General features: G+C 39.0%; 1 protein-coding gene across 1 annotated transcript; it reads right to left on the reverse strand.

Moving 5' to 3' along the window:
- Positions 1-10,807: 10,807 nt before the first annotated feature.
- On the reverse strand, positions 10,808-14,347 carry PAAG_08605 (histone deacetylase HosB; the record flags this gene model as incomplete). The annotated part of the gene is made up of 1 exon (XM_002789455.1): positions 10,808-14,347. The coding sequence occupies one exon, from the start codon at positions 14,345-14,347 to the stop codon at positions 10,808-10,810; it is 3,540 nt and encodes a 1,179-aa protein (XP_002789501.1).
- Positions 14,348-19,830: the final 5,483 nt, after the last annotated feature.

Below are 19,830 nucleotides of genomic sequence, written 5' to 3' on the forward strand. Positions count from 1 at the left end.
AAGGAAAAGCAGTCTATTATTCAATAGAAAATCTATGACAGTGACCTCAAAGTTCATACAGCAGATGATAAATATGATCATATTAAAGAGATTGAAAATCTCATTCTAGAATCTGATAGAGGGGATATATCTATACACAATGTTCATTATATTTTAAATCTTACTATCAACTTAGTATCTTTTACTAAGTTGAAGAATCAGAGTTTTCAATATGAACTTTCAAATTCAAACACCTCATTCTACTTCATCATCAAGGCCCTCAATGGTGTTATTTTCACTATGATTTACACAGTTTAAAGTTTAATTTATAAAATAGTTGAAAGAATGTTGAAAGTTAATGCTTACTATGAGTCAAAAGTGATCTATTTCACAGCAAAATCACATATATATGATAATGATTATGCTAAGGCCTTAGCCATCACTGGTGACAATAATCCTGCCAATACTCAACTCCAACCTCAAGAATCACCTACAGCTGTGAAAGTCTTCATGATGTACACACCTTCCTCAATTATAGGCGGCTTGCTGAAAGCTTCAAGGATGCAACTAATCATTCACAGGTGAGATCATATTGAAGGAAATTTATACAATATGAAATTAATAATCTTAAATATTGAAAGATTTAAATATTAATTTCATATTCTGATGTTCCTCATGATGAGTCAGTGGCACTCAGCTGCTGAGTTTTTGTTGAAAAGAACTGCCTCAGTGATCTCAATGCTGATGAAGATGATATATTGCAGAAGTTCAGATGAGTAATTTGTGACAATTGATTCAAAAAGAAAACACATCAAGAAACATATGCTCCTGTAGTTATAGATATCATGAATCACATATTGTTTATGATCACTGCAAAACATGGTTGGACTCTATGGCAGATGAATATAGTGATGGCATACTTACACAGAAGACTTGGAAAAACAGTCTATATGAGATAATCTACTGGCTTTGAAGAAGGAGCTCTACACATACTTGTTTGTGCAATTGAAAGATCTCTATATGAGTTGGATTCAGCTATCAAAATATGATATGATTACTTGATAGCTCTGCTACAGGAGAACAGCTTTACTCTGAGTTCTTATGACCTCACTCTTTGATGACATTCAGCCTGAAAATATCTATATATAATCATATATGTTGATAATCTTCATATTTTTATGGATACTCTGAAGGATGTCAATTGACTAGTTGATGTTCTGCACCAGAAGCTTAAGATCAAAGATTTGAATGTACTCACAAAATATATAGACATAGAAGTAAAATGTACAAATAGCAGCATCAAATTGACCCTCTGACATTATATCAATTAATTGATAGAAGATTTCTACCTGGATGATGCAACTACTATTCAAACACTTATAGATGATAGTCTACATTTAAATGACTTCTCTGTTCCTGAAAAAGAGACCAGTTTTACAAAACAGTGATTTCAACACAGTGTTGACTGCTTGCAGTATTTGGCAGTTAAACTGCAGCTAGATATCATCTGCACAGCTTCTCTATTAGCATAGAAGAATGTCACTCCTACCTCTAAGACATGAAAGACCTTATTACATATCATTCAATATTTAAAAGGTACGCGTGAAATTAGTATATTTTATACAAAAGATAATGATGATGAAGAATCTGAGAATGAGTTCCTGAACATGATATATATGCTGGTCAAATACACAGATTCTGACTGAGCTGATCTATTGAATGATGATCAAAAGTCTACATCTGACTATGTTTTTATACTTGCTGATATGCTGATTTCATGATGATCAAACAAGCAGCTGTACATCTCTTTGAGTTCTAATGAGATTAAATACATAGCATTGAGTGAGACTGTACATGAAGCAATGTGGTTAAGAAGCATGATGATGAATTTGAGCTTTATAGTAAATGATCCCTTGCCAATCAAAGCAGATAATAAAGGTATAATCAATCTAGCTACTGTAGTTACAATTACTGCTAGGAGCAAGCATATTGACACATGATTCTATTACGCCTGTAGCTAATTGAACAATGGCATTATTTTGATTGAATATATCTCAAATGAAGAAATGACAGCAGACAGATTAACTAAATCTCTGAGCACAGTGACATTTCAACAATTTCTTAATTCACTTGATTTTACAGAAGAAAAAGACAGAAATGTTAAAAATTAATGTATGTAGCATGATTTGAATAGATTTGAAGATGGCATAGCTAGTTTTTTCTTTTTCACATATAGCATTCAAGATTCTGCATGATGATATAAGAGGAGATATAGCAGCAATTATCTAGGTGGTGTTGCTCTAACAACCACCCCACTCACACATGATCACTTGTATATAATATAGCAATAATCTAGCTAGCTTCTCTGAATAGAAGATTCAATCATCTCACATTTTGTGATTCAGTCATGTGATCACATGAGTTGTTTATAATCTGAGCAGATTCTGACATCTTTTTTCCTCATTAATTATAGTATTTTGTTATATAGCAGTTAACAACACAGAGAGCTTTGTTCTTATGCATCTTGCATTCACTTCTTAATATAATATTAAAATTTCTCTTATCTTTTCACTCAGGTTTTTATAAATATAGTCACTGTCTAAGTGAATTGTCTTTTTGAATTTCTCAATTAAGATATATAATTAGTCAATTGATCTTGTTAGAATGTATCATCAGTTCTTTTGATCTCTTTCAAGAGGTTGAGAGTCTGCAGTGATCATCTGATATCAGATTGAATTGTTGTCTTTGACAGTTGATCTGACATATTATCAGACTCTTAACTAGCAGATTCTAATTCAACTAAAGCACTTGAGTTTTTCACTAAAATCAGAGTTAAAGAGTAGAAGAAAATTTTAATATTATATTAGAAAGTGAATATGAGCTACATAAGAAGAAAACTCTCTGCATGGCTAACTGCTATGTAACAAATATACTAAAATTGATAAGGACAAAGAAGTGTTAGAGTCTGCTTAGATTATAAACAGCCCATGTGATCACGTGACCAGATCATGACCAATCTGTAGTGGTGCCCGCCTGGGTGGTGTTGGCGTTGCCCTAACGACCAACCCGCTCACACGTGATCACTTGTATGTAATATAGCAATAACCTAGCTAGCTTCTCTGAATAGAAGGTTCAATCATTTCACAATTAGCTAGCTAGGCCTTCTTTGATTAATCTATCACGTGGCCCGATCATATTATACTGCTCTCGCATAGCTAGCACCTTAATACAACAGTCTGAATGACACATTTGAGATCAAAAAACATCTTAATCAATTCTGATCACATTTCTATAAGCTCTCTTTCATCTTCTCAGACAGCAAGTCTGATGATGTGCTGACACAGCACTGTCAGTGCACTCAGTTTCTCAACATCACTGAATGTGTTTTGAGTCTTGACTCACATCTACTCTCTCATACACTGTTCATTCAAGAGATCTCATTTTCTCATCTCAATCACTCACTGCACATGTGAACTGAATGACATGAAGTCTTCAAGCTCCTTTACATCAGCAGACAGCTCAAAGAGCAGAAATGTCACATCAATATGTCTCAATCTACATGATCTGATGACTAGTGATCTCCTAGCTACTCATGAGACTGAGATATAGAAATCTCATGCAGAAGCACTAGCTGCTGCAAATATACTTGATCAGATTGAAGAAGACTTAGATGTCATGAAGACAAAAGATCTATCAAGAGCACTGGCTCTTGAAGCTGCTGTGAAGGTGCTAGTCAAGAACTGATACAATAAAAGTCTAGAAACAGCTAAGCAGTTCATCACAATCAAGTCTGCTGACTTCACTGATGCAAATGATGCAAGAGCTTCTATCTACACAAAGACAGCTGCAGACAGTATCAATGTAACAAAAACATCAGCAATTATACTACAGAAACCCCTGCTTAGAAATAATCTCAGAGAAGGAAAAACATCATGAATTCTCATGTGTCTGCTTTCAAATCATCTAGCTCACAAAGCAAGCTCAATTGCTACTCTTAGAAAGCTGAAGACTAAACTCTCAGAGTCTTTGACAGCAGTCATCACAGCAGTTCAAGTCATTCTCATAGACATTGTCATCATTTCTAGAAGCTTGCAAGACATAAAGACTCTGCTAATCAAAAAGAATGTTTTAGCAGCCACTCTCATCAATGCTCAGATAGAGAAGAAAGAACATTGAATCATCTGTTTGATTTCTGAGCTGCTCATGAAGATTAGTGACTATGATGATGAAACTTCATGTCTCTCAGCAGAATTCATGACAGAAGAATTCACACTTCAAATCAAAATCAAGTCTGTTCAGAGTCACTGAGTAAAAATACACTCTGAAAACTCAATAGTCACTTTTATATTATACTTTTCACAAGAGACAGCAGTAAATCTGCCATCAAAAGTAGAACTATATGAATATCAAAGACCAGTGATCAGAAAGACATCTAAGATCAAAATACAATAATGCAGCAAATGCTGAGAATTTCATCAAGAGAGATACTGTCTTCACATTTCTCACTGCAAAAAATACAATTCTAAGAATCATGTGAAAGAAAATTCATTCTGTCATAAGAAGAATGAAGCATGTGAATGCCTCAATTGCTGCACTAACTGTCTTGAATCACATGCTGCAGATGATTCATCCTGTCTCATCAGATCAGAGATAAAGAATGAGACTATTCAAAGACACTCAAGAAATCAGCTGAGAAGTATCTGCAATGCACAGAGTAAGACATACTTGACTAAGACCAATAACAGCAAATGTGGTGATCAAGGTTCATCAGCAGATCTGAGATTGAATGATTCTACTGAGTGTAGATCTAATCTCACACTGACATCAAACACAGCATCAAGCACAGTATTGAGCACAGCATCAGATATAGCATTAGACATGATACTCAATTTAACATCTAATATAACACTCAACATATCATCTCATACAACAATACCCTTCTTTCAGCTACTCAATGAAGAAGAACTCTAGATCTCCACAATTCCTGCAGATTATGCAAGTCAATGTAGAAAAAGAGAACTTAGCACATGAGACAGCTCTCAATCTAGCATTTGAAAGAAAGATTGACATCCTTCTCATACAGGAACTCTGAATTCACAGAAACTTAAGTCAATGCATCTCTAAAAAGCATTCAGCATTCAACTGCTTTGTCTCAATTGAAAAGTGAGACAGAAAGTCACAAGTCTTTATCTATGTGCATTAACACTCACAAATTCATGCTCATGCAGTCTCAGGCTTCTGAGCAGAAAACTGAGACATTCACATACTGCACATACAGGTATGAGGTCTACAGCTTCAGACAGTCAATATATACAATGCATCATCAGATGCAGAGAATTCTGAACAAGATGTGAGTTGTCTTCTCTTCTGATCTGTCTCAGCACTTCTGTTGCTTCTCACTGATGACCTCAATATTAAGCACTCTGTGTGACAATCAGGAGTGTCTTCAAGCATGTGAGCAGAATCATTCCTGTAATGAATCATGAATTTCAACTTTACTCTCACCATGGACTCAGACATTTTCACATGTGAGTATAACATGATAGACCTGGCCTGAGCCACTCTGAAATTAGTTATCAAAGAAGTGAACATACAGGTGGACAGATCTCTTTATATCTTCTCTGATCATCAGACTCTTCTCATCAAAATTAGTCTTTCACAGAGTACAAAGCTTGACAGACCACTCCATTTTTTCTGTCTTGACATCATGAATGAGAAGGTCTTTAACCAGATGCTGAAGACCTATAAGTCAAAACTAGACAAACTATGTGATATCTCAGAGTACCTCAATACAGATCAGCTGAATGCTCTGACTAAAGATATCACAGATGTATTAATAGCTTCTCTGAAAAGTTTCATCAAGAAGAGCATCAGGCAAGACACAAATCAGTCATGATGAAATGAGAACTGTCAGAAAGCAGTGACAACACTATATTAGACACAGTGTCTAGACTCTAGTTTTTTACAAGAAGCAAAAAGCAACATAGTCAGAATCATCAGAAAAGCTAAGAGAGAATACTGGTGAGACAAGATAGCAGAGATCTCAGCAGAAAAAGATATCTTTAAGATGATCAAATGAGTTCATTCAACTGACTCTTTTCATTTCTCCTCTTTTGTAGATGAAGAGACTGAGCTAACACAGACAACTTCTAGAGAGAAAAGAGATCTTCTGCAACAGGTGCTCTTACAGAAAACTACAAGCAAAGAGAATATCTCAGTTAGCTGATTCAATTCATCATCTGTCAAATTATCATTTCCTGTTGTCTCAGCACATGAGATACAAAGTTCTCTGCTGAACACAGGTAATATCACTTTAGAAACTGATGAAGTGCTAACAGAGATGCTACAAAAGACATGATCACATATTAAGATATCAGTGAAAAGGCTGTTCAGTGTCTATCTTAGAATTGACTTACACTCAATCTTCTTTTAAGATGTCACACTGGTTGTGCTGTCTAAGATCAATAGAGATTCAACACTTCTGTGATTCTACAGACTTATAGTCCTTCTTTCAATGTTGAGGAAGGGACTGAAATGCCTGATAGTCTATAGACTAGCCTGAACAGACATACAAGAGAAGATTGTTCATCCTCAGTATTTTGAAGCTCTTTCTGAGTGAGCTGCCTCAGATCTAGTAACAGTAATGATTCATGATATAGAGAAAGCCTGAGCTCATGAAAAAGTAGTCTCTCTTCTTACTCTGAATATCAAGATTGCTTTTGATGCTGTACTCAGAGAAAGAATGCTGCAGAGATTGCAAGAACAAGACTGATCATCAAATTTAATTAGATGAATAAAAAGCTTCATGACAGAATGCACAGGCAGAATCAGATTGAATGAACTTCTGAAAGAGCTCTTTGATATCTCAGCAGAACTTCCACAAGGCTCATCAGTCTCATCTATTCTATTCATGCTATATATTCAGTCTCTGTTCTTTCTAGAAACTATACAAAGAAGATATGCATACTCAGACTATGCAGATGATCTAGAACTGCTTAGTGCTGAAATCACTCTTGAAGAGAATGTTGTTACTCTTCAGAAGAATTTCAAAATACTAAATAATTGAGTCAGCAAAGAAGGACTAATATTTGATTTTGTCAAAACTGAGTTAGCACACTTCACATGATGCAGAATTCTTTTAAACCTCTCAATTAATCTTGAAACAACATCTGACACTCACTCTATTACAGCAAATGCAGTGAAAAGCTTCATAAGATATCTAGAAATCTGACTAGATAGAAAACTAAGCTTCAAGAAACATGTGAAGACCATGACAGCTAAGACACAACAGATGTTTAATAATATACAGACACTAAGCAACACAGCAAGAGGCATCTCAGTACAACTGCTTAGACAATTCATTCAGATCTGTGTGCTCTCTGTGCTCTGCTATGAAGCAGAGGCCTGATGACCTGAAGTCACATGAATGAAGAAGAGAAAGAAAATCTTCAATCAAATGAATTGTCTAGTCAGAAAGCTAGATCTAGTTCTTAGAGATGCTTTGTGAGAAGCACTGTCAGTTTACAAGATCATACTCATTTCAGCACTACATTGTGAGCTAGAAATCATGTCAATGAAAGAGACACTAGACAATCAGTGTGCTGCATTTACAGTAAAAATCAAAAAGCTTGACAAGAGACACTCACTAGTGAGACACTCTAATAAAGTAGCTATCATCAAGTTCTATATCACATGTCTGTCTAGAGTGTCCAGTCATGCTGATGAGATAGAAGCACATGATTCTCTACTCACATCTTTTTAAATGAGATTTCTCAGAAAAAAAGATCTGCAGATTGAGTATGAGACAGACTGCATAAAGAAACAGACAGTACAAGACTTTAAGAGCTGACTACAATAATGCAATTCTCTGAATCTGATGATCTTTACTGATAATTCACAGATAGAATGCTCTCAGTGCATGACTAGTGCAGAATGAACTATATGCTAGAATAGTGAACACTATCTAATCTTCACAGAAAATCTATCAATGAATAAAGCAGAGATCTTTGACACAGAGACAATGACAGCTCTGCAGAATCTAAAGAAAGTCATCATCTCTTTTCAGATGAAGTTTGTCAGTAATATCTACATTTGTCTAGACAATTTGAAGATAGCATGAGCTTTTGAATCTATATCAAACATCTCTAGCTAGCAGGTCTTCATGCAGTTTCTGAAAGTCATAAAGATCTGACAGAGTAAAAATAGACTCTCATTGATCACTCAGAGCAGAGTGATCATTAGATGAGTCTCAGATTAGACAGATGTGACTGATAATGAAAAGACAGATCTTGAAGTCAAAGCAGCTGTAGCACAGACAGCAAGTGCAAGCATAACATCTCAATCTGACAGTATAGACATTTTAGCTTATATAAAGTGACACACTATAAAACAAATCACACAGATCTTTGAGAACTACTGAGTCAAAAATCAGCTCAAATGCTATATGAAGCTGAAGATCTCACTAAAGAGAGTCTCAACAGAGATAAAACTTTCACACTTCACATTAGAAAAGCTCTATGCTGCTCAATCAGATCATGAAAACTTTACAGTCTATCATAGTCTTCTTAAGCATGAAGATGCAGAGTGCTACTGTCAGTGTGATCATAGTAAAATCTCTGAATATTTTTACTATTGTACTCTTGCAAGAAAAGCAGCAAAGTGATGTCAGTCTATATACAATCTTCATGAGATATTGACAATCTCACATGAAACTCTAGAATTCAATAACTGACTAAGAGAAACAGTCTTCTATCAGAATATCTGTTCAATGTGCTGTCATGCATCTTCAGATCAGATCTTACAGATCATCTTCTTCTCTGTCTTGCTTCTGTTCTTCTCATCATCTTCTTCTTCTTTCTCTCTTTTCTTTTCTGTCTTTTCTTTCTTGTCTTTCTCTATATCTGTCTCTTCTACCTCTCTTTCACAAATCTAAAATCTCTTAAAACCTCTGCTCTATGACAACTGATTCATAGGCTCTACCAGTGCAGCAATATGCAACCCTTTTGCCTCATTTGTAAGATAGCTACTAGATAGGTATTCACCTACAGGCACAGCTCTACTCACTCTATAGTTCAACACAGACTCTACTAGATCATGTTTCCATAAGGCACATGGACTAACCAGGCGTTAAATAAAAACACACACACACACACACACACACACACACACACACACACACCTTAATACAACACATAACGTTATCCTCCTACAATACGTGCCAAGTAGATGATGACGGGAAACCTTTGATGGATTTAAACAGGCGATGAATTTGAATACCTAGAAGTAGCCCACATAATCCCTCACTCTGTCACGTCCCATCTCTCCTGAAGACTCACAATTGGTATGTTATTCCCCCTAGCAACTGATAGTTGTTATGCTTCCCCAATATTGTTTTGTTAGAGAGTCGAAACAGGCGGCACATCACATTCTAGAAATATTTGAACCGGATGCTATCTATTTTATCGAGTAAATACAATGGCATTGATAGCCCTCAGCACGGGTTCAAACCTGAATCACCTCTCATGTTACTCCTCCTTCTGTGTCACGGCCTTCTTGTGAACTTGGCCGTCCACATTCCTATTCGACATCCCAGCCACATCAGCCAGGGCTTCACTCAGAAGATGACGACTTTGGCTCCTCAGGACAATAGTCACTTCTTTCAGGCTCCTTCTCTTTGGTACCGGGACTGGTGGACATTGTGTACATTCATCCAGATCTTAGGCCATGTATGTGATCGCCTAGCTGATGTTCAATACTCTGACACTCCATTCGTCCTTCCACTCCTTATAAGCCTTGTCGGATTTTCTCATAGCATTTGGTCCGATATGTATGACCGCGATAAGGAAACCCAGTCCTCAATCTCCCTGCCAAAGCGTTCAATTCTTATGGGTAATGATCGCCGGCACATGAGAATATAGAACACATTCTATAGCATATTTAGGACAAGTACATATTAACGTTCGTGGTGAGTGCTCTCAAGTATGAAAAACGAGTGAATCCCGCTTGTGTTTTGTGAAAATTTGTTGAATAGTCATCAGGAATAAGACACTCTGACCACTTAAGTTTGAACAGGAAGGGATATTAGATAAAAAACTTGCTGAGAATATTTAAAACTCAAAAGACCGCAGTATATTTGATCCTCGCGCTGAATAGCAAAGATCAGCGAGCAATTAACACCGTTCGCATCCCCCGGCGAGCCGCATGAGAATAAAAAATGAAGAGCAACTGTTGTACATCCACATGGTCCCGGACAGAAAGTAATCGTTCCGATCACAAAGCCTTTTTCGCAACGCGCCCGCTGAGGAAAGCGAGAATAACCCTGTTTCGTTCCTTGTGTTAAACATGTTGGGGATATAAACGAATAAAGTGAGATGATCATTAGAACACAACGCCTGTGTTTACAGGGGTATACATGAATAACAACAGCAGTTTTACTAGCATAGTGATGCAGCGGAGGTGGGATATGGAACACAGTGAATAAAAACAGTAGAGGAAGACAACACAAGCCCTTGCGAAGAGGCAGGGATGGTAATGGGAATAACCAAGGGGGATAAAAGGAAACTGAGAAGGCCGAGTTGGTTATTAAAGAGGAATAAGAAGAGGTGTAGTATGGAAGCAGATGGGGGGAAGATAATACAACTAAGATATACAGCACAGAGGGTATTGAAGAAATGAAGTAAGCAAATGAAGCATACAAGGAGTTATAGGAGGGGGGAAGGGATATAATGGAAGAAAAAAAGTTCAAGTTGATTGCCACAAACGAGACAAGGGTATTGAAAAATGACACAGCATAAACCCCAACCATAGACATTGGTGGTGCTGGCAATTCTCACTGCTCTCGACGATTTTCCTGGCGTGGGCCTGGAGGGGCCGCGCTAGAAACGGCGGATGAAGTAGCGAAAGGTATAGCGGAAGTGGACGTGAAAACAGGAAGTTGTATATTAGTAGTTTGTTGCTGTTGCTGTTGCTGTTGCTGTTGGGTAGCAGGCTTATAGCCCCTCGAGGTAGGCGGTGGCTTGACGGTGATTTGGGGTTGCTGCGAATTTCCGAGGGATCGAGGAGTGAGAGAATGGGAAATATGAGGTGTGAAGGTCCCATCAGGCGACAAGCGCTTTGAAGGCTTCTGTTGAGTCTGCTGCATCCCTGATTCGGATGGCCATCCAGATATAGCTGCCCCGTTATTCAACTTGGCGGAGAATGGTGTAGTCGTTAAATCTGGGGTATGGATCATTTCAATGTCAGGGTTTGCAAGTGCCGTAGGGGAACCCGCTTCTTGCTTAACAGGACCCGAAGCAGCAGATAGCACAACAGGAGGGGCAGAAGCCTCGCCCAACGCGGTGCCAGGACGTAGTGTCTTCGCGCTGGATTTTGTGCTTCTTGATCCAGACTTTTTGGGTGCCTGGGTCTTTCTAGTCTTTCTGGAGGTGAATTTGTTTGCGCTAACTTTCAGTCGCTCCTCTTCTCTGGCAGCATGCTCTTCCGGGCTGGGAACTTTAAGTTTAATGCTTAATTTCTTAATTCCGACAGAAAGTTTAGTTAGTTCACGCTCTGCTGTATCCGTATTGATAGAAGATGAATCGAAGGGTGGAATTGGGCTTCCACCGATCGCTCGTGCTTGTGGGGGTGGTGCCGCTTTTCTTGGACTAGACCGGACACCCGTAACTCGGGATTTTTTAACTGTTACCAAATCCGCAGGCTTCCCGTTTGAAGTTCCTGGGCGTGAATTTAGCGTGCGGTCGCAATCCCCATTTGAAGATGTTGGTGAAGTTCCTTCCACGCTGGCCTTACTAGGGTTTCCACCGATAGTGGATGCCACGGTCGAGGCTACACTTAGTCGTCGTGAATTCCGAGAATAAACATGGTTCAAATTTTGGTTGCTACTTGCAGAAGATGTGACGGTAGATGTTTCGGGTAGGTCGCTGATTGATGCAATGGTGGTTCGTCGCGAAGTTTGAGAAGACCGTCCGGCTATTTGTAGCTCCGGCGAGGGTGACTTTAGTTTTCTCTCCCTCAACTGCATAGATCTCCGGTCATCAACAGGCTGTAATTCTGAAATATTCGAAGTTGAGTGCCGGTCTGGTCGTGTACGAGCACCCTCAGCCTTCAGCTCCGCGTGCTGGAAGCTCACTGTCTGGCGGTCCGTAGGAATGAGGATTTTCGACATCTCATACGCCGCCGTTGCCCAGTCAATGGCCGGGAGGGGTGGGCGCATGTAGCCTCCGTCACCAGCACTTAGCTGAGATGAAATTGATCTGCGGTCTCGCGAGGGGATGACGATTTTGGCGGCTGACGCCTGCGTGGGAGAACAATATGTAGGAGGGCTTTTTTCATGAGATTTGCGAGTTGGGGCTGGAGGTAGTGGGTTTGCAAGACGTTCTATTTCTTCTAGCAGAGGAAGTTTCCACCATTCAGTATCAAATGAAGAACTTTCCTCTGAAACCGCCTCGGGAACATCATTCAAACCAAGGCGGCCCAACATCTCAGCAGCGAGGCGGTTGTCTCCATTTTCATAAATGCTGGTCTGGCTGTCCGCAAGCCCTGAGAGATGACTGAGTACACCACTGATTAGAGCTCTATCAGAATATCCCCCTTCCAGAACACTAATAACCCTCCCATCAACACCTAGGCCTTCCTCTTCTGACATCCGTACAATATCTGAAGTAAACTTGGCATAAAAGTCCGTGGGTACGTTGACCTTGTGTCGTTGCATACCAACTCCTTCCCACTCACTAGCATCGAAACCTGCTGATATGAATATTGCTGCCTTGGGTGGTGCCGGATTTTGTGAATTTAACAAACGGAGGGTATGGGAACGAAGAAACTTTCGAGCCTTTTCAAGAAGAATTGTATATTTTTTATTATACAGCTCCCAAAAGCTAGCCGAACTTTTCCAGGGTTCTAGATGGACGTTCCAGATAGACTGTCCATGGGCGTTGTCGATACAAAGGCTAGCATTACGAACTTTGTTCAGGTCGCCGTTTTCACAAGGATATGAGTTAATGTCATGCAGACTGTAATAGCCGATGGTCATCTTCTTGTGCAGAGGGGCGTTTTTCGAAGCGGTTTTTGCCTTCCGATTCTGCTCCCAAGTAATCTCCTGCGATCCGTCTCCGTGGTGTAGATCAAAATCAATGATAGCAGCATGAGTGAGACCATGAGACATTGCAGCATGAGTGATACCAACATGAACATTATTAAGCCAGCAAAACCCGGATGGATAGTCTGCTGAACAATGGTGACCGGGAGGTCGAATGCTCACGAAAGCGCGAGTGGTCGACGTCGGCCCAAACACGACATCCACCGCTTCGCAGACTCCTCCCAACGCACCTTCAAAAGCATTCAGGGACTCCGAACACAAATACAGGTCGCCCTCGTGGAGTTTTGGTAGGCTTGATGAGCTATTATTGTCCTTCCCTGAACTGCTGGGGCGAACCAACTCCTTTCCATTCAATGCAAGACGAGATTCGGCGGCATAACACATAACTCGTAGTTCATCCATCCATTTTATTCCATGGACATGTGTAACCGCAGGGGAATTAATTGGCATAGTGCGCGTCGTCTTCCGGACTTGAAAGGGTGGGATGGGAAGCGACCGAAGATCTAGGTCCGGATGTGGTGCAAACTGGCCGTCATCATACCTCCTTCCCATGCGAATATATGCGGTTGATACACCCAGAACACTAGCAAGTAAGCGCTCTGGGCGTTCGACAATTTGTTCCAAGCTGGCCTTGGAGGTTCTTGGGCGCGAAAACCTGTGTCCGTAACAGGCATCTTGTACAATGACGAGAGTTTTGGAGTGCAGGTCCGCGGATTGATGCAAAGCCAACTCCTTCTTGAAATGGCTATTGGCGATGGAGGAGGCGGTTGGCAGCAAAGGCTGGATCGGGGAATCAGGGCCCGCTAAGGGGGACTTGGGGCGCATGCTAGAAGAGGTGGTAGAAAGGAAGTTTGAAGAGGCGGGTCGCGATAGGCTGGGTCGCTGGGGGGTAACGCCATTTCTACTATAGTTTTGAACAGATCGTAGTGAGCTGACCGATGATCTTTTCTGGAGAGACGGGGTAGACCCTCTTCTTTCCTCTCTCAACGAACTGGTACTGGGGTTCCTTCGGGGAACGGACGGGTGGTTGGCTAGAGCTCTCGACGGCGAGTTATGGCGTGAAAAGGGAGTGTTCCTGTCAACGAAACGAGAAGGTGACTGGTACGGCGAAGGAGAAGGCGACGAGGATGGACCGACTATAACAGAACCTGTTGCAATTGGGAGGCGAGTAAAGGAGCTTGCCAGTTTGTCCGCGTGTTTGGTTGACAGCCTCCCTTGGAGCCTGGCCGCAGGAGACGGGCTGCCGGGGTGGTCTCGATGAGACCGGTCCATGGCGGAAGTAAATGTCTATCTAGGTGGCATAGCACAGCGGCAGTTCCCGATCGTCACAGTGGGCTCCTCGAAGCGAGCTGCGCATGTTGTGGATGCGAGCAACAAGCGGTCAGGGCGCGTGCGTGTTGTTTTGGCGAATTGAGCGGTTAGTCAGCTAACTAACTAACGTAATTCCACACCGAGCGGACCACCAAAATCAGCACATCCCAACTAATTAGATTTTAATTCAAATATCTCTACACCACAACACTCAATTAAATTAAATTAAATTACATGCAGTTGAGAACATCTTAATCTTGTATGTCTGAAGAGTATTGCAATTGTTGCAGTGTGGTGAAGCTCATACACATAATATAGACTTAGAAGGTAATGACTCATACAATTAAATAACTGTTTGTTTAACAGATGCAGCAGAGGAAACAATAAGATTCTGAGCTTCATTTCTAGTTAGATTCCCTGCATGTTGAATTTGATGTCTAGATCTATTTCACTTTTGCTTCTCTATCTCATTTGCATTGAATATATTCTGATATTGCTTTTTTATAATAATAGTATTGATCATATCATATTTATAAATCTTGATAATTTGATCAAAATCTTCTATTAAGTTTTATATGTCAAGGATAGATTGCTTGATTGATTATGAAGTGATCACTAGCTACATGGAAGTTATATACAGTGTGAATTACATAAGAAGATGGATAGATCTGACACCTCCACTCACTGATGTAACTGTATATGAGATTACATACAAAAAATAGTCTGTAGCTAGATATCAGTATATAATTTGACTGGAAAACCCATATTGTTGAAAAATCAGTCATTTTCTTTATATAATCATTTCTGCTCACTTACTGCATCTTCTAATATCTTCTGTCATAGAGTATATCTAGTCATCTCAAGCAGCTTGGTCAGCCTGTCTGCTGTGTTCTCAGTGGATAGAACATAATCAATCAAGATCTCATTCTTGCAGATGAGATCCTAAAAAGTATGAAAGTGAATCTCTATATACTTAGATTGGTGTGAAATAGTCTTACTTTTAATCAGTTCAATCACTGATTTATTATCTGCTTAAATCATATACATCAGTTTATTGATCAGTGATTTGATCAGACTATCATTATCATCAAGATTATTGAGCCAGGACAGCACAAAGCTGGCATCCTTCAGCAATTCCCAGAGGCAGACAAGCTCATAGATGACCTCTGAGGATGTGATATATTCAGTCTCAGTAGATGATTTTGAAATGCTTGTCTGCTTGCTGCTTCACTAAGCAACAGAACCCTCTGTCATATAAATAACATATTCAGTGATAAAGTGAGAACCCAGATCATGGCCCACTCAATCAGCATCAGTGAACACTATAGATTCTATATTCATGTCTTTTCAGTAGGACACACTTATGTCAGGTGTGCTTTGTAGATATTTAAGAATTCACTTAAATACTGCTCAATTCTTCAAGGTAGAGTAAGAGTTGAATCTCCTCAGAAAGTCAGCAGCAAAGCTTATATCAGAGTATGTGTTGGCAGTGAGATATTGCAGAGAGTCAATCTCTGATTGATAAAAACATAATGTAAATTCTGCTGTATAAGCAATTGATTCTTCATTATCACTCATGAAATCAACATTCTCCTCCATAGGAGAAGATGTTGGGTGGTAGTCATCTATTGAGAATTCCTCAAGTAGATTCTTTATGAATAGTGGCTGGGATAGTGATAAAGATTTGACATCTCAATCAATCTTCATTTTCAAATACTGGTTTGATTCATTCACATTTTTGATCTCATAATTAGTGGTGATCTGGGCTTTTGTCCACTCAATATCTAATATATTTGAGCTGTATAGATGAACATCATCTATGTAGATGATTATATAGACCTTGCAGATGTCATTTATGAAAAAACTAGTGTCATGAGAACTGACATGAAAGTCTGTTTTCAATAGTATTTTTCACAGCTTCTCATATCATAATAGTGCTACTTGCTTCAGATCATATAGTCTCTGCATCAATTCACATACCAGATCATCACATCTCTCACGGAACCTAGTGGATTGATGCATATGTATATATTCATTGATGAGAAGTCAGGCATTTAAGAATGCTGTAATCATGTCAATCTGCAGAATATGTCATCCTCAGAATACTGAGATCATCATAAGTGCTCAAAAGGTGGAGACTGATACAACTGATGTGAATGTCTTTGAATAGTTGACATTCTTTTCTTGATAATTGTCACAGACTACTCAGCAGGCCTTATATTGATCAATTCTACCCACATTATTAATCTTTTTATCAAACATCCATTGGCTATATAGAATCACCATATCTGAGGTCCTTTCAACTAGCCACCATGCACCAATTTGCTTGAGGTAATTAATCTTCTTAATGAAGACATGAAAGTAATATTATCAATCTGCAGACACCTGAGCTCAGGTGAGATTCTTCAGAACTGACAAGCTGGCAATCTCAGGGTATGCAGAGACATCAGTTGAATTGTCAGTGAAATCTCTCACTGAGGCCTCTCTCACTGAAGTAATATTCTCAATGAGCATTGAAGGATTCTCCATCTCTAAAGTGAACCCTGGAAGGGCAGTAGTATTCTGTATCAAAAATGTTGAAATTCATACAGTAATCTCATAGTCTATCTATTAATTATTTGTAGAATGTAGAAATACTAGAGGGGCAGATAGAGACTTCTCATTCACCATGAAATCATCTGTTGATAAATCATATTGGGTGAAGAGGATCACAACTGCAGCCACACAGGCAGTGAAAGGCAGGTTCTTGACACCTTGCTCAGATGAGACTAGAGAATCAATCAAATGAAGATCTTCTTGAAATATCATGTTTTTTGATGTGTAAAGGTGACTGTTAGAAGGATTGACCAATCTATAATTAGTAAAACCATCATAGTCTGTAAATATAAGCTTCTGTGATTGTGAGGCTATCTTCATATTCAGCTTGAGCACTATTTTTAAATAAGCCTTGCACTCCCATTAGTGAATTCTGTGTGTGGAGGGCAGGGCCCTGAGCCAAGCTTCATATGAGGTAATTGGCTTCAGATCTGAATCCTCTACACCATTATAGAGCTTGACTGACATTGACATAATGTTAAGCATTTTGATCACTGCAATTACCACCTCACTTCACATCTAAAGGGGGGCGGAGGAATCTATTAATAATGTTCAGGCTTTTTCAATAATCAGATCAATAGAATGTTTGAACATACCATCTTGCTGCAGAGTATGAGGTGGAATTGATTCTCATTTAATACTCTCACTCATCATATAGATGACTGCCATGTTTGAATTCAACTCACTGTGATCAGAGTAGATAATCATGATATCACAATTGAGCAGATTCTTCATAAATTGATTGAAGGTCTGTATATATTTTAGAGTCTCATTGCAGCACTCCAATAGGAAGGTCCACTACATTCATGTGGCATTGTCAGTGATCATCATCATGAGCTTCTTTCCCACATAGGATGGTATATCTTCTTTATTATCAAGTGTTTCTCCATCTCTGAATAGGTCCACCTAGATTTTAAGACCTTTGCAGGTGGCATGGTATAGGGGAGCATTTTTATAACTTGCACATTTATGCTTGACTTTAATACATGTGATGCAGAATGAGAGCTTTTTTGAGCTGATAATGACAATTTCAAAACAGAGCTCCCACAATATTTTAATTAGATTCTTCTCATCAATATGGCTCAATCATTAGTGTCACTCATCAATCAGTAGCTGCTTCAGCATAATAGTGAGTAGTTAGGTTGATGAGGACAAAATGAAGGTATCAGTATCTGAATCCTTCAGGTTAATTAGCTGCTCTATATCATTGCAGTTGAAAAGACTCAGTGATACAGCATTCAGATCATAATCTGTTGAAATCACCCTGGACTTCAGAATCATCAAGTATGCCAGTGATTCAAGCTTCAGATCATTCATAATACCTCTGAACATAGAGAAGATGTCAGATAGAACATATATATTATTGAAATTTAAATTCACATAGAAGATGTCATTTTCTGTAAATGCTATTATCTCAAAGTAATTTCTGACATTCATCTGCAGACTATGGTAAATATAGCTCTGACACTCCAATAGACCAGCAGATATGAAATTGATGAATAAGCCTGACATCAAATAGATATGATCAAATTTAATTAATCTTTCCCTGACTAGGATGGAGGTGACTCTGATTTCTTGAATCTTCAAAATAGCCTTATTGACCACTTAAATCATAGGGCTGCTAACCTCTGTTATTTGAGAAAATCACAATCAATCACACACAATATGATATCCAGCCTTACTATTTTATATGATGAGTGAGTTGGTGATTGATTCAGCAGAGTACACAAGTACCTCAATGACCTGCACTAGATTCATCATTTGAAATATCTCAGAGCTATCATTTACAGTTGATGATGTCTTCTTGCCCTCACTACTCTTTTTATTATTATATTTCTCTATTCTCACTGTGTTGATGGTCCTTCATTCTTCAGAGACACTATTCAGATTGGCTGCCCAGCAGAGCTCATCATGATGATGCTTGCATTCTGAGCAGATTGAGAAGTCAGACTTTGAATGTCCACTCATTCAATAGTCTCTGTGTCCTCTAGGTCAGCCCTCACAGGCTGAATTATTTTAGATGTTGCTGCTATTATTGAAACCCACAGTTGTGTTTTCAGTCTGAGCCACATTGGCTGAAGAATTAGCTGCCTGGGTGGGCTTCTTAGCCTCTTTGAGAGAATTCAATCAAGAGTGTATTTTCTCTATGGTTGAATAAACATCCAATATAACAGACTTCAATTTGAACTATTGTACCTCCTCAATTTTCTTTTGCACATAGTTTCATCATATATTGAGAAGTGTAGAATAGAACATGTGGAATACCACATTATTTGACAGTAAGATATCAAGTATTTCCAATTTCATAGTAACATCATTGAACTTATCAAAAAACATATGTATGTTGATGACTTGGACACCACTCATTGATGTAAACACCAGGACTGCTTCCCTACAGAGCTGTGTTCTCAGAATGAAGAACTTCTCTTCAACCATGTGTCAAAGAGAATAAGTGATTCTGCCCTCATCATACTTATTAAAATGGGGCCTAATGCTGGCTGCTAACATGTTCAAAATGAATGTGTAAAGCTAGTGATTTTTGACCTCTCAAAAAGAAGCTTATTTAGAGTTCTTATCAGGGCTTTTGACTTGCTTGTCCTTCAATATAACTCAGCATTTAGCATCAATTAGCTTGGCCTTTATATTTGCATGCCAGGAGAGGTAATTCAAAGATCTGACCAGAGTGTTCAGCTTGATGGCATATTTAGTATTTTGTTTAAACTGACTGATCACCTTGCCAATGCGGCTATCCAGGTTATAGAGGTTATATTGCATTCAGAACCTTAAGTTCAGATCTCATGCTGACATTTGACCTGTCAGTGAATTTGTGAGCATTGCAGCTCTGTCAT

The sequence above is a fragment of the Paracoccidioides lutzii genome (assembly GCF_000150705.2).
Source record: "Paracoccidioides lutzii Pb01 unplaced genomic scaffold supercont2.40, whole genome shotgun sequence".
Classification (NCBI taxonomy): Eukaryota; Fungi; Ascomycota; class Eurotiomycetes; order Onygenales; family Ajellomycetaceae; genus Paracoccidioides; species Paracoccidioides lutzii.